The sequence below is a fragment of the Mustela nivalis genome (assembly GCF_964662115.1).
Source record: "Mustela nivalis genome assembly, chromosome: 13".
NCBI lineage: Eukaryota > Metazoa > Chordata > Mammalia > Carnivora > Mustelidae > Mustela > Mustela nivalis.
The window spans coordinates 73,330,819-73,344,474 of NC_139032.1; the positions used below are offsets into that span (position 1 = coordinate 73,330,819).

The window sequence follows — 13,656 nt, forward strand, 5'->3', positions numbered from 1 at the left end:
ACAGGACTTGGCTGGACAATTCTTGCTTGGAGTCTCTCACACGATTTCACTAAGCTGTCTGCCAAGGCCATGGTCATCTGAAGGCTTGACTGGGCTGGAGCTCCAAGGAGGCTTCCCTCACGGGTTGCCAGCTGACAGCTGCGCGACCAGCAGGCCGCCAACTGGAGCATTTATGTGGAGCCTCTCCATGTGGCCTGGGCTTCCTCACAACACAGTGACCTCAGAGAATTCAGGTTTTTTTTTTGTTGTTGTTGTTGTTTTTAATACTTAGTAGTTCAGAGCCCTGAAAGTGGGAGACCTAATATATAAAATCTTCACTGCCTTAAAGAAAAAAACAAATAACTTTCAGGAAGCCTCGGCAGCTCAGTCAGTTAAGCATCCAACTCTTGATTTCAGTTCAGGTCACCATCTCAGGGTTGTGGGATCGAGCCCCGCTTGAGGATTCTCTCCCTCTGCCCGTCTCCCTGCTCGCCTGCGCAGGCTCTCTCTCTCAGATAAATAAATCTTTTTTTAAAAAATAACTTTCTTGAGATATAATTTATATACCATAAGGTGTAAAAGTTTACTATAGTTACAGAGTTGTACAACCACTACCACTATCCAATTTCAGAGGTTTTGTACCACTGAGAAGGAACCCCACACCCACTACCTGTCACTCCCCTTTCCTCCCTCCCTCCAGGCCTGTCCCGGCGGTGGAGGCACTGCTGCCCCTCTCTGTGACCAGCTGGGCCCACTGTGCTTCTTCCTGGGTTGGCCAAAAGCTGGCCCAGAGGCCCCTTGCTCTGAGCCCTCAGTTCTCACTCCCTCTTCTAGGCTGAGGGATTCCGTGGGTGGGGGAAAGGCAGCCCTGCTTTTCCTTGTTCTTCTCCATAAATTATTTTCTTACTTTTGCCAAAAGCTGCCTCTAACCCGCCCAAACTCTCATGAAGAATAAAACCGTCATGTCTCACAGGCTGCTTGGCTTTCTCCCACTTCCTTCCTCTGAAGCAATGAAGCACAAGCCATGAACCTGCTGGGATTTTATTCATTCATTCATTTAATGCACATTTATTAACAGTCTGCTTTGTGACGTGAAATGTTTTAGGAACTGGTGCCTTTCTGAACAAAAATACAGAAATCCCTGTTCCCCTGGATCTGGTTGAGTGGAGAGAAAGGAACAAGGAATAACCAAATTAAAGAGCATCTCGCAAGGTGATAAGGACTACAGGGACATACAGCGGAGTAAGCAGGACAGGGACTGCGAGAGGGATGCCAGTTTTAAATAGGGAGGTCAGGGTAGGCCTCACCAAGAGACTGACATTCAGGAAAGACAAGGGAGGAAACCCCACGTGAAAAACCCTTCACTGGTTTTCCTTTGTCCGTGAATAAATTCCTGACCTTAAACATGGCCTTCAGCTTGTTGGTGGCCTAGATCCTGCTTTCTCCAGTTCCACCAACACAAAGTACACTATGTAAACACACACACCACACACTCTGACCAGTCTTGAATGTGTGGACTCTCCCTGTGTCCCACACAGCAGGTAAGGAATGTTACTCACAGCACAAACATAACATAACAGGGTTCGCGAGAGAACACAGGAGGCTAGCTGAATGGAGCAACATGGAAAAACAAACAGAAGTCCTAGCTAGCTGTAGGGACGCCTGGCTGGCTCAGTTCGTAGAGTATGCATCGCTTGATCTCAGGGTTCTGAGTTTGAGCCCTATGCTGGGTGTTGAGAAAAAAAAAAAAAAAAAAGAGGCTTAGCTATAAAGTGAGGCTTCCGACCTCAAGCTCATTCATAACTGCAGATCATTGGATGTGGCAGAACTGTTAGAGGTCATCCATTCTACCTCTCGGTGGGGCCCAGGGAGGGATGGTGGCATTCTTGAGATCACACAATCTTAGCTGCACACCAAGGTCAGTTATTCTGCAGGAATAATATTTTATGCATGCAAGTTTTTTTGTTTTTGTTGTTTTTGCTTTGGTTTTCTTTTTTTTCTTTTTTCTTTTTAATGAGACTTCAAGTTCCTCTATTGAGTGTCAGAAGGAGAAATGACCAGTTAGACTTCCCCTCCACCAACAGACCACAGCTGAGCTGAGTGCCAAAGTTAAAGGGCTGGTTGTGGATCTCTGTGAGGCCCAAGGCAGCACCGTCTTTCCTGACTGAGGATTCTGTCGAGGGGCTCTAGGTACGTGCTGGAAAACAAGGGTGGACTCTGTTGTCCCTCAGGAGGAGGGGACTGTCAAAACACAGAATCTGGAAAGAATCTTGCCATGGACTGAGGCTTGGCCCATTCTGGTGTGATCTTATGTGTTGGGATTCTGTGGCTGGCACCAGATTCTCTGCCTGGGGGCCAGACGAAGGGAGTCTCTGATGGCTCAGAAGGAAAAGGGGGCATTTTAGAACTTAAGGGCTAAAGTGTGATAAGCATAACACACATGAGGAAGTTAGAACTGAGAAGGTCATCAGATTGTGACAAAGCCAACAAAAACAGTCAAATGAATGACGCTGTGTTGTCAATACTTCTATAGAAGGATGGGGGTGGGGGGGTGAGGGAGCACATGAGAGGCTGCTTATGTGAAGGTCAAGTCTTCTTACTCCTACTTCCCCAGATGATTATACCTAAATCACCTAATCCCTCCCAAGCTCTTGGGGCCGAGATGCTTCAAGAATATCCATAAGCCCTTCTCCCCGCTGCTTCCTTCATGGGCCAGTGCCTCTCTCCCAGACCTCCTCATGATCTCAGTCCCATATTCTCTCCCTGAGGCTGCTCCCATTCCTGAAATCCGTCTAACCCCCACTATCCTTCAGATCGAGGTTCTTAGAAGCTGTGTGACTCTGAGCAAGTGTCTTGACCTTTCGCAATCTGCTTCCCGTCTGGAAGCATTTGCACTGGTGATGAACAGGCCCACCACTTATTGAGCAAGCTCCCACTGCAGGGTTCTGTGCTGAAAATTTAACATACATGTCTTCGTCTAAGCCTCACAACACCCCTATGACATAGATTCTGTTGTTATTTTCATTTTATTGACCAGGAAACTGAGGCTCAGAAGCATAAAACCATTTGCCTGAGGTCCCATAGCCAATACTTGACTAGCTCAGGATTTGAACTGAGGTCATACTCCAGGCTCAAGTCCCCTAGTACTGTCTCTGGTAAGGTTTCTCTGAGGATTCCCTTTTCTCACAGGAGGACTAGCAAAGGGTTACTAAGTATATTTAAAAATGAAATACTGTTAGGGACACCTGAATGGCTCAGTAGATTAAGCAGCTGCCTTCAGCTCAGGTCATGATCCCAGAGTCCTTGGACTGAGTCCTACATCAGGCTCCTGGCTCAGTGGGGATCATGCTTCTCCCTCTCCCTCTGCCTGCTGCTCCTTCTGCTTGTGCTCTTTCTGTCAAATAAATAAATAAATAAATAAAAATTTAAAAAAAGAAATACTGTTAAAGGTCACTTATCCACCAGAAAAGTCTCGCTGTCCAGGCACCAAAACCAGGTGGGTGAAATGGACAGACAATACACTAACAGAGAATAAGAAAAAAGCTTATCACCCTAATAACCCAAGAAATACAAGTTAAAATTAAAACAGTGTATGCTTTTTGCTTATCAGATTGGGAAAGATAGGAAAAGAATGACTACATTAAAGCCCCAGGGGCATGATTTTATTTACTCCTAATTTGTTGCTATTTTGTCCATAGACTGGACTTGACAATTTTTCCACTCAACATGTTAAGCTTCGTGAGTTTTATTAGAAGAGCAATAAACTCTGTAAGGATAGTTGCAAAGACAAGTCAAGTGCAAAACAAGGTAAGGGGCTGAACGGAGCGCAGCAGGTGGCCCGCGCTGCGCTTGGGGCTCAGGCTGGCGCGCCGGGCTCCATACCGGTGGGTGCACTCCGGGCCGCCGGGAGTGAAGCCACGCGCGGGGACCACAACTCCCAGGTGCCCGCGCGCCTGCCTCGCCACGACCATGTGACCTCGCGGCCCAGATCGCGATCGCGGCGGCGGGGGCAAGACGGACTCGGAGCGAGGAGTCCCCAGCGAGCGGTAGCGGTCCTTGCGCCCGCCCGGCGCGCTCACCTCCAAGGTAAGTCTCGCGGCCACCGTCAGCGGCCAAGCGGGGAGGGTGGACGGGAGCAGGGTTGAGGGGACGCGGGAGGCGGAGCCGGCGGTGGCTTGCCTGTGTTTTTTTGCCCTTATCCGTGCCTCCTGCTGGCAGTCAGTCCGGCCCCGACGAACAGCGGGGGCGCGGTGGGTGAAGACAGACTTGGCGGGGGGCATCCCCTGCCCTGGACGCAGTGACTTGGGAGAGATTTCGGGGGGGCCCCCATCAGAAGGAAAAGCCCCGCGTACTTCACGCACCGAGCGCACGCCCCAGGGCCGGCTCCCTGTACTGGCAAGCTGGTGGTCTGAATCTCAGGTCCAGCTGCTTTCCATCTTCCCTACATTTGGGTAGAAGTCGCGTTTTACACAAACTGGCTTTTTAGGCAGAATTCACCGGGGTGGAGAGAATGACAGCTTGCAAGACTCCTTTTGGTCTTTAAAAAAAAAAAAAAAATCATCATAACCCCCATGATTATCATAGAATTTAAGATACAGGAAGCCAATACTGGTCATTTAGTCAAACGTCCTCCCCCACCACCTGCTAGCCTTCTAAAAGGGGAAATAGATGGGAAGAGCTTGTGAAAAGTTCCTAAGCCAGGCACGTGTGGGACAAGGACCTTAACCTCCCCCTGACCTGCTAGGTTTATTAATGAGAGAGCTTTTCTCAAGTCTAAGTAACCTCAAAGGCAAACATAAAGAAGAAAACAAGTCCCTGATTGCGCTCTTCTTCACCACAGCCCCTCCCTACCCAGGGTGGGGCCCTGAGGAAGGCGCAGATAAGTTGGACTTGGGGCTGGAGGCTGAGATTCTGCCTAAGTGGAGAAACAAAAGCAGGGTGCTGCCGCCTCCGTACCTGACCACAGGGCCCTTTAATTTTTTTTAAAAAGATTTTATTTATTTGTCAGAGAGAGAGAGAGAGATCATAAGTAGGCAGAGAGGCAGGCAGAGAGAGGGAAACAGGCTCCCCGCAGAAAGCCCAATGTGGGGCTCAGTCCCAGGACCCTGAGACCAGGACCTGAGCTGAAGGCAGAGGCTTAACCCACTGAGCCACCCAGGCATCCAGGGCCCTTTAGTTTAAATGCAGCACCAAGTCGGGATGTGCTGATTTGAATTTTTCTCCAGCGAAAAAGCCGGAGTGGGTGAGCCTTTGTCCTTCCCGGACTCCTCACTCCCCAGTCAGGTGGAACTACTGTCTGGGCGCTTCCAGCCTGGAACATACTAAACTGTCCGTCTTACTCTGGCTGCCTCCTGCTCCTCCTGCTTCAGAAGATGCCCTAGCGATCTGCCTTCTTGGCCCAGTTAGATGTCTCCCGGGGGGGGGGCCTTCCTCCCTAGCACCCGCAGGGGGCCTCCCCTGTGCCTCCTCACTGACTGCATTCACCCTGTTGTACTGATCTGTTCCCTTCCCTCTCCCATAACAGATGGTTTGTCCCTCGAGGGCCAAGGACTTGTCTCATCCGTCTCCATATCCAGCATCTACACCCCTAGCAAAACCAAAGTCAGTGTTTGTCAGCTGAATTACTTTTATTGCTTTGTGGGTGCTCAAGTCTACAGCAAAAGCTTTGAGGCCCCTGAGACAGCTGGCCCAGGCCCAAGGATGATAGAAGGAAGCCAGTTAGGGAACTTCTCTGATTAACTAGCCGTTGGGGACATTCCAGTCATGCCAGTTGCTTTATTAAGTGAGCTCCGAGAAGGGGCATGGTGCAACGCCTGCCACCTTCCCCACTGCAGAGGTGGTGCTCGAGGCTTCTACTGAAGCTGAATGAGCGGAACTCCAGTGTAAATGGAGTTTTTCACAGGATGATTTGGACTTGTTTTCGCATGTCCGCCTTTCGCGAACATTTTGCCATATTGACAAACATGCTTTTTGAAATCATAACAAGGGGCGTCTCTGGATAGTAGGACTCAAAATAATTTCTACTTTCTTTTTGGTACTGTTTCAGCTTTTACGTTAAACAAGTACCTCCCTCACATTGGGGGAGTAAGAAGCTGTTTTTATTTTATAATTCTTCTACATGATTTTTTAAAAAAGATTTTATTTATTTATTTGACAGAGAGAGAGAGGCAGTGAGAGAGGGAATACAAGCAGGGGGAGTGGGAGAGGAAGAAGCAGGCTTCCTGCTGAGCAGGGAGCCCAATGTGGGGCTTGACCCCAGGACCCTGGGATCACAACCTGAGCAGAAGGCAAATGCTTAACTATTGAGCCCCCCAGGCACCCTTTAATTCTTCCACATGATTTTTAAATGACTGCCTAGATTTCCATTTTCTTCTTAGGAGGTCTTGGGCAAATCCCTTCCCCTGTTGGGACTCATTTTCCCCACCCGGGAATGAAATGGGGACAGAGAGGGGCCAAGTTGGATTAGATCAGTGTTTAACACTGAGTTTCCGGGAGTTCGGAGTGCTCACCCCTCTTCACTCAGTGCCCTGGTTTTATCTGGTGGAGTTACAAGGAAGATTTTATTTGCTGGTAATCCCTGACCAAGGGAAAACTAAGAAAGAAAGAGAGGGAGGGAGGGAGAAAGGAAAGAAAGGGAGAAAGAAAGACTGAAAGCCAGGGGACTAAAGCCTCTGAGAAAATTATATGTCCCGGGGATGTGCTGCCCAGCCTGGTGACTATAGTTAATACTACTGTATTGTAGGGGCGCCTGGGTGGCTCAGTAGGTTAAGCCGCTGCCTTCGGCTCAGGTCATGATCTCAGGGTCCTGGGTTCGAGTCCCGAGTCGGGCTCTCCGCTCAGCGGGGAGCCTGCTTCCTCCTCTCTCTCTCTGCCTGCCTCTCTGCCTACTTGTGATCTCTGTCAAATAAATAAAATCTTAAAAAAAAAAAAACTACTGTATTGTATTTTTTTAAAAAGATTATTTATTTATTTATTTGACAGACAGAGATCACAAGCAGGCAGAGAGGCAGGCAGAGAGAGAGGAGGAAGCAGGCTCCCCACTGAGCAGAGAGACCAATGTGGGGCTCGATTCCAAGACCCTGAGATCATGACCTGAGCTGAAGGCAGAGGCTTTAACCCACTGAGCCACCCAGGGTCCCCTTGTATTGTATGTTTGAGAGCTGCTGAGAGAGTAGGTCTTAAAAGTTCTTATCACAAGAAAAAAAAAATCGTGACTTTGTGTGGTGATGGATATTATCCAGTCTTAAATGTGGTGATCATTTCACGATATGTACAAATATCGAATCGGGTTTACACTCGAAATTAATATAAAGTTACACGTCAGTTGTACCACAATAAAAAAAAAAAAAAAAAACTTCCTAAGGACACTCTGGGTCTGACATTTGGGGAATCTAATACCTGCCTTAGAAGGCCAAGGCTTCTGTCACCCGATCCCACTTGCCCAGATCTCCTCGGCTGGAGGGCGGAGCCGCTGTTGCTGACCCGGGTCCTACTTACCCAGTGATGAGAGGGGACCTTTCTTTCCCCACCCCAGGACAGTGACCTAATATTCATCCCTCCGGCTTTAATCTTGCCATACGCAGTCATTAAGCCTGGAGTGGGTCCTGAGGATTGCCACCCGGCTTCTTGTCCTCCTTTCTTGGCAAGCAGGAGACAGCCTAGTATCCTGGAGTGCACAGCACTCTGGCATCCAGCTGGACCCGGCTTTGAATCCAAGCTCTGCCAACTTACTAGCTTTGTGACCTTCAGCAAATGATTTAACCCTTCTGAGTCTAGTGTCTTCGGTTTTCTCTTCTATGTGATGGGCCTGACCATCCCTGTCACACAGAAGACAGTTGTGAAATGAGGTAATGTACAAGAAGCGATTGATGCCACCCCGGACACGGGCGGGTTAAGGCGCTCTTTGAGAGGGGCGTTCAGATGCGTGTGGCGTGGTCTGTACGTCTACCTTTGTTCTTTCCGTACGTCTGGGAGCTCATCAAGGGCAGAGACGTTAAACTTTGTCCAGAATGCTGGGCACAGAATGGGGTCAGCAAATGTTTAATGAATGAGTAGACAGATGTGGAGTCGCATGGGGACTGCAGCCGCTTGCCTCTCCATGATACACATGGCCGGAACAGAATGACTGGGGCCCCAGTGGGGACATCTCAGCATGGCCTGAGGACACTGACCTGTGTGTTACCACCCGTATCTCACGTCCACCTCGAGTAGGGCCATCTCAATGATAGCTCTGCTGCTGACCTACTGTGGGACCTTGGGTAAGTCTCTGCCCTGTCTGGCCTCAGTTGGTCCTGATGACTAGTGGCCCTTCCAGCACTTAAGACCAGCGACCTCGTTCCTCTGGGCCTTTAGGGGAGGCTGTTGGAGAGCATTAGGGACCAGGACTCTTACTGCCTTGAGCAATGCAAATTCCCTTTTCTTTCAGATGCATTTCATCTTCTCCAATGAGGTGGTGCTTCTGTTTGATTTCTGGAGTGTCCACAGTCCTGCAGGTAAGAGTGGGGAAGCCTACCTAGCCTTGTAGCTCGGAAAGCCTTGTAGCTCTGGGCCGTGGAGAGCCTGGTTCCCTTTAGCGCTACCCTCCGTGGACATTCAGATGAGCTTGACTCCTCTTTCATAAGCACTGAGCAGGAAATTGGCATTTATAATTCCAAGCACGTCACAAAAGGCTCCATTATCTCACTGATTGTCACAAGGCCCAGAGAGAGGCCAAGGATACAGCCTTTGCCTCTATGACACGAGAAGGAAGCTCAAAGAGGGAAGAGGGTCACATAGCGAGTCAGCATCAGAGCCAGAGCTTGATCAAGGCCTCCTGTTGCCTCTTAGCACCCACCTAGCACCTACCTCCTACCATGTCCAGCACCAGCTCAGAAGTCCAGAACAGCTGCTGCTGGCTGGACCTCAAATGAGGCACCAGTTTGCAAGAGAACAGTATTGCTTTGACTAGAAAAGGCAGAGCTGGGCGCAAATTCATGACGTAGTTGTTTCAACTTAAGTAACTGTATCTTAAAAAGTAGATGGGAAATGGCCCAAGTTCCCAGGCCTGCAGGTAATGATGAGATAAATCACGGTCATCCCTACAGCGGGTCACCAGCCCCTACCACCCCGTAAGCCCAGTCATTGCAGCATTCCTTCTCAAGGTTCTGGGTTAACTGGGCTCGGCTAAGCGGTCCCCACTCACAGCCTGTCACGCAGCTGTGGTCAGACAATGGCTAGAACTGGAGTCCTCCTGAAGGCTTCCTCACACTTGTGTCTCCCGGTTGCTGCTGGTTGTCAGCGAGGACCTCTGGCTGGGGGGGTTGCCGGCGGAACACCACAACATGGGGCGTCTCCTAGGGCCTGGGCTTCCCTGTGGCAGGGCAGCTGGGTTCCAGGAGCGAGTGTGTCAAGAAAACGAGATGGCAGTGCATGGGATTTTTAAGACCTTAGCCTTGGAAGTCACAGAGCCTCACTTCCATCTTGCCTGGGTGAGGAAGTCACAAAGGTCTTCTCAGCCTAAAGGGAAGGGGCCGTGGACCTTGACGGCAGGGGTGCTGACACTGTAAGAAGAGCATGTGGGGTGCGGTGGGGTGAGGTGGCCACCCTTGGACAATAGACTGTATCACAGATACTGTGATGCCACAGAAGTAAGGCAGATCTGTGTGCAGGGAGGGGAACCTCTCTGCGAGGTGTACTTGGATGACGTCAGACGAAGCACATACACAGGTCGATGCCTACAGTGGGTATCCCTGGAGAGCTGCAGAGGAAAAGGCTCCGGGGAGAGGACTGGGCTTTTAGGGACTGGGCTGGGAAGAAGACTTACCTTTCACTGCATCCCCTTTGGTCCCAGTTAAATCCATACCATGTGCATGTAATTACATGTAATTTTGTATTTTAAAATATCACCTGCATCTTTTGTAGATGATTTCCTCCTGGGAGCCCAATAAAATAACTATAGCTGGCGTATTTAGTATCCCTCCTTGTCTTGTAAAAGAGAAGTAGCAATTGGCCGCTAATTTTACAGCAGCTCTCGTAAGCACTTCACGTTTTCTGTAAAATAACTTAGTGGTGTTTTCCACTATTATAAAAGCATACACACAGCACTGACTTCAGAAAATTAGGTGAGAAGAAAAAATCCTTTATATCCTAGTTTGCTGAAGTAATTATAACTCCTTTGTTGTATCTCCCTCCTTCCAGACTTTTCTTTATACACATTCCTACTCAGGACCTTGCTGTACATGCTCTTTGCCTAACAAGAAGTCCTGACAAAGACTTGTGCCACCTGCAGGGGTTGCCACTGGGGGCAGTGCTGTGTGACCTCTTCGCCCTCGGCCCCTGGCTTTTCAGACCTGGCTTTTCTTCCTGATCTCACAGCCGTACCCCAACTGGCCATCCTTCCCCAGAAAGAGCTGGAGGGCAAAGAGACAGTGAAGTTCTGAGCCCAAGGCGGTTGAGGAGGAAGATGCCAGAGAGAGGGAGATGGAGTGGAGTCAGGGGGGCCAGGTGGAGGTGCGCTGCTGCCCCATACCCCGGGTCCTGGGGGAAGCTGCCAGAAGGGGATCAGGGCGTGCTTGGCCACGTCTCTGCAACTCGGCTTTGTTTGACAGGCATGGCCCTTTCGGTAGTGGTGGTCCTGCTCCTGGCTGTGTTGTATGAAAGCATCAAGGTTGGCAAAGCCAAGCTGCTCTACCAGGCCGCAGTGAGCCTGTCCATCCCCACCAGCCAGCTCACTGAGGAGACAGACCAGGATTCTTCTGGCTCAGACTCACCCCCGGTCAGCAGAAGCCGCCTCAGGTAACAGGCACAGCTGTGGGCCATGGCAGCATACTCCCATTCACCCTGAGAGAGGCTGGCCCCAGAGGGCTGAAGCAAACAGGCCTGAGGAAGGACTTGCCAGAGTGCTTACGGGGAATAAGTAGTGAGGTGAGCTCGAGCTCGGGTCTCTTGATGCCTGGGCCAGAGCTCTACGAACAGCCACTCGGGAGGCTCAGATCTTCAGAACTCTGGTGCAGGCCTCAGTCCAGCAACACGGGCATCCATCCATCCAGATCTCAGCAGCCTTTCTTAGGTCACTAAGGCTTCCAAACCCAGGCTGGAATCTGCAGCTGTTTCTACACAAATAGTAAGGCTTGCTGTCTGCCGCGGACCAGTCTTGGCAGAGCAGCTCCCACTTCCCGCCTTCCCATCCCTGTCTGCTAAGGCCGCGCCATGGGGTCCCATGTCGGCCCTCTCTCCAGCTCCAGCGGTGCTTCCTTACACGGGTGTCTCTTTCCTTACACGGGTGTCGCTGCTGTTCACACCCAGCCTGCAAGGGAGGTATTCTTATCCCTCCTTTACTGATGAGGAAATTTTAAGTTCAGAGAGGTTAAGATATCTGTGCTAAGCTACAATAAGTAAGTGGCCGAGCTAGTAGGTTGAGAAGGAATCTCCCACAGCAGATTCAGAAGGAAAAACCTACCTGCCTTACTGATGATTTTGTATTATCCTTATCAGACATGACAGGATACATGTCTCATTTTCCCTTTTTGTCTTGGGTGCTAGGAAGCTCAGAGCTGAATGTAGTAGAGAGGTGATTACCCAAGGCTCCTTGTACAAGCCCCTGTCCCCTAGCAGTGGTTTCTCATGTATCTCTTCAGAAAGAAGTCTCTTCTGGGTCCAGCACACAAATATAAATAAGCTGGTCCAGTAACTCAGAGGCTCTAATTCCTGACACCAGCTCATTATCAACATTAACTTGACTCTTCTTTTCATCTAGGTGGTTTTTCTGTCACTTCGGCCAGTCTCTAATCCATGTTGTTCAGGTGGTCATAGGCTACTTCATGATGCTGGCTGTCATGTCGTACAACACGTGGATCTTCTTCGGCGTGATCCTTGGCTCTGCTGTGGGCTACTACCTGGCCTACCCGCTTCTCAGCATGGTTTAGCTGGTGAGGGCTCTGCAGGCACTAGGGGCCGGAGCGAGCTATGGCCCCCTCCTGCAGACGCTGAGCTTCCAGCCCTGTGTCTCCCGTTTCTTCTGATGGCTGTTCCTCACCACGCTCCCAGCTCCTGGACATGTTCTGCCGAAGCCAGCACTTGCTGCCCAGAGTTCAGAGGCCCCTGCAGCTACCTCTGCCCTCAGCCAGCCTGGACGGGGCCCAGGCATGGGCGTTTTGTGCCTTAATAATGCTGCTGTGACCTGACGGAGAATGAAGAGACCAGAACCTGGGGGCAGGGTTGCTGAGCCCATGAGGACTTACCTCTCTGACTCAAGATTAAGAATTTCCAAAGATCTTCAAGACAGGGAGAGGGGTTCTGGGTGATGAAGGCCACAGAAGCTGCATACCTTCTGCCCTCATGATTTATGCCTTATAAAGAGGAGCACCTACCACTGGACTTCCTGACTTCTTCTGTATTTGAGGGACGGAGACCAAGCTGGCTTTGTCTCACCTTTCTGCCTCTGGGGCACATAAAGATGGTCTGTTCTGCGGATCACGGTGACAAACTGAGATTTTTCATTTTTTCCCACTAAACTCCTGGTTCGCAGTTTTGCACATGAATCCAAAATTTTCAGTGAAGTGACTTCATCAGATTCCTGATGGATATAGCAGCATCTGCTAGGAACTGTTTTTCTTTCTTGGGGGCATGACAGCAGATTCAAAGCCGAGAAGCGAGACTCTTCCCAAGGCTCCCGACCTATCCGCTGCACGGTGAGCTGCTCCCATCAGACAGCACTGCCTGCGGGAGGAAGGCAATCTAATGGCTTGAGGGGCCCGGGATGCTTCTCAGGACCCCAGTGCTTCCTTCCTGCTCCTGCTTTGATGCTGAACAGAGAACTACACTGAATATTCAGTATTTCGTGTTCTCAAGTTCGAACTTACTGCTCACTCATCACATCTGGTGGGCAAACACGGTTAAGCCACAGGGAGTATCAGCTGACGATGCAGGAAGCAGTCAAACCAAAGCATTACACATAGAGTTAGGTGGGACTCTCCAGACGGTTCGCTTGACAGAGAAGCAAACATGAGACCCAGGGAGGGAACATCACGGCTGGATACTGGAATGTCTGTGCTCAAGTACCTCAAGGGCTAGAGGAAAGATGGTTTTAAGCTTCAGGAATTAAAAAAGAGATAGATGTTTTAATAAATACTATTTTTAAAGTCTGTGACCATTCTTGTGTTTCTGCTCAGACAGCAAGCACATGCCACCCTGAAGCCACTGCAGGAGCTGAGGGGGGCGAATGCAGCTGGTAGTGCTGGCTGTGGGGTTGTCCAAGGACAGGGTCTGTCCATCTGCTAGAAGACAGCTCTGTGCTCCGGGTAGCCAGCCCTGGAATGCTGTGCCGTCAGGCAGACCCCCGATGACCTTGCCTCCCCCAGAGTCATTCTCACGTTCACACACCACATCCCGACTAGGCACTGCCTGGTGTGAGAAAAACAACTAGCTATCATGTGGGCTGCAAATCATCTTCTCCCCCTGAGGGCAGTAGCAAAAACTACATAGAAACCACTTTTTAAATTTGCAGTGAGAACCATAACAAAGTATGTGACACCTTCAGTATTGACCAGTGCAACCCCCCAGCTCAGCAGCTCCATGTCACGAAGGGGGTGGGCAGTAAAATTTCCGGGGTCCAGCGCGGTCTTGCTGATGGAGCCTTGAGGATCCAGTTCCAGGTACTGAGCAGCTAAGCCTCCCTCCCTGGGAGCACTGCTACCAGGA

At 50.2% G+C, this 13,656-nt stretch overlaps 1 protein-coding gene across 1 annotated transcript; it reads left to right on the forward strand.

Annotated features, from left to right (window-relative positions):
- Positions 1-1,774: 1,774 nt before the first annotated feature.
- SLC31A2 (solute carrier family 31 member 2) lies at positions 1,775-13,100 on the forward strand. Its single transcript, XM_082697033.1, has 5 exons — positions 1,775-2,169; positions 3,678-4,065; positions 8,405-8,471; positions 10,566-10,752; positions 11,714-13,100. The coding sequence occupies exons 3-5, from the start codon at positions 8,405-8,407 to the stop codon at positions 11,880-11,882; spliced, it is 423 nt and encodes a 140-aa protein (XP_082553159.1). The 5' UTR covers positions 1,775-2,169; positions 3,678-4,065; the 3' UTR covers positions 11,883-13,100.
- Positions 13,101-13,656: the final 556 nt, after the last annotated feature.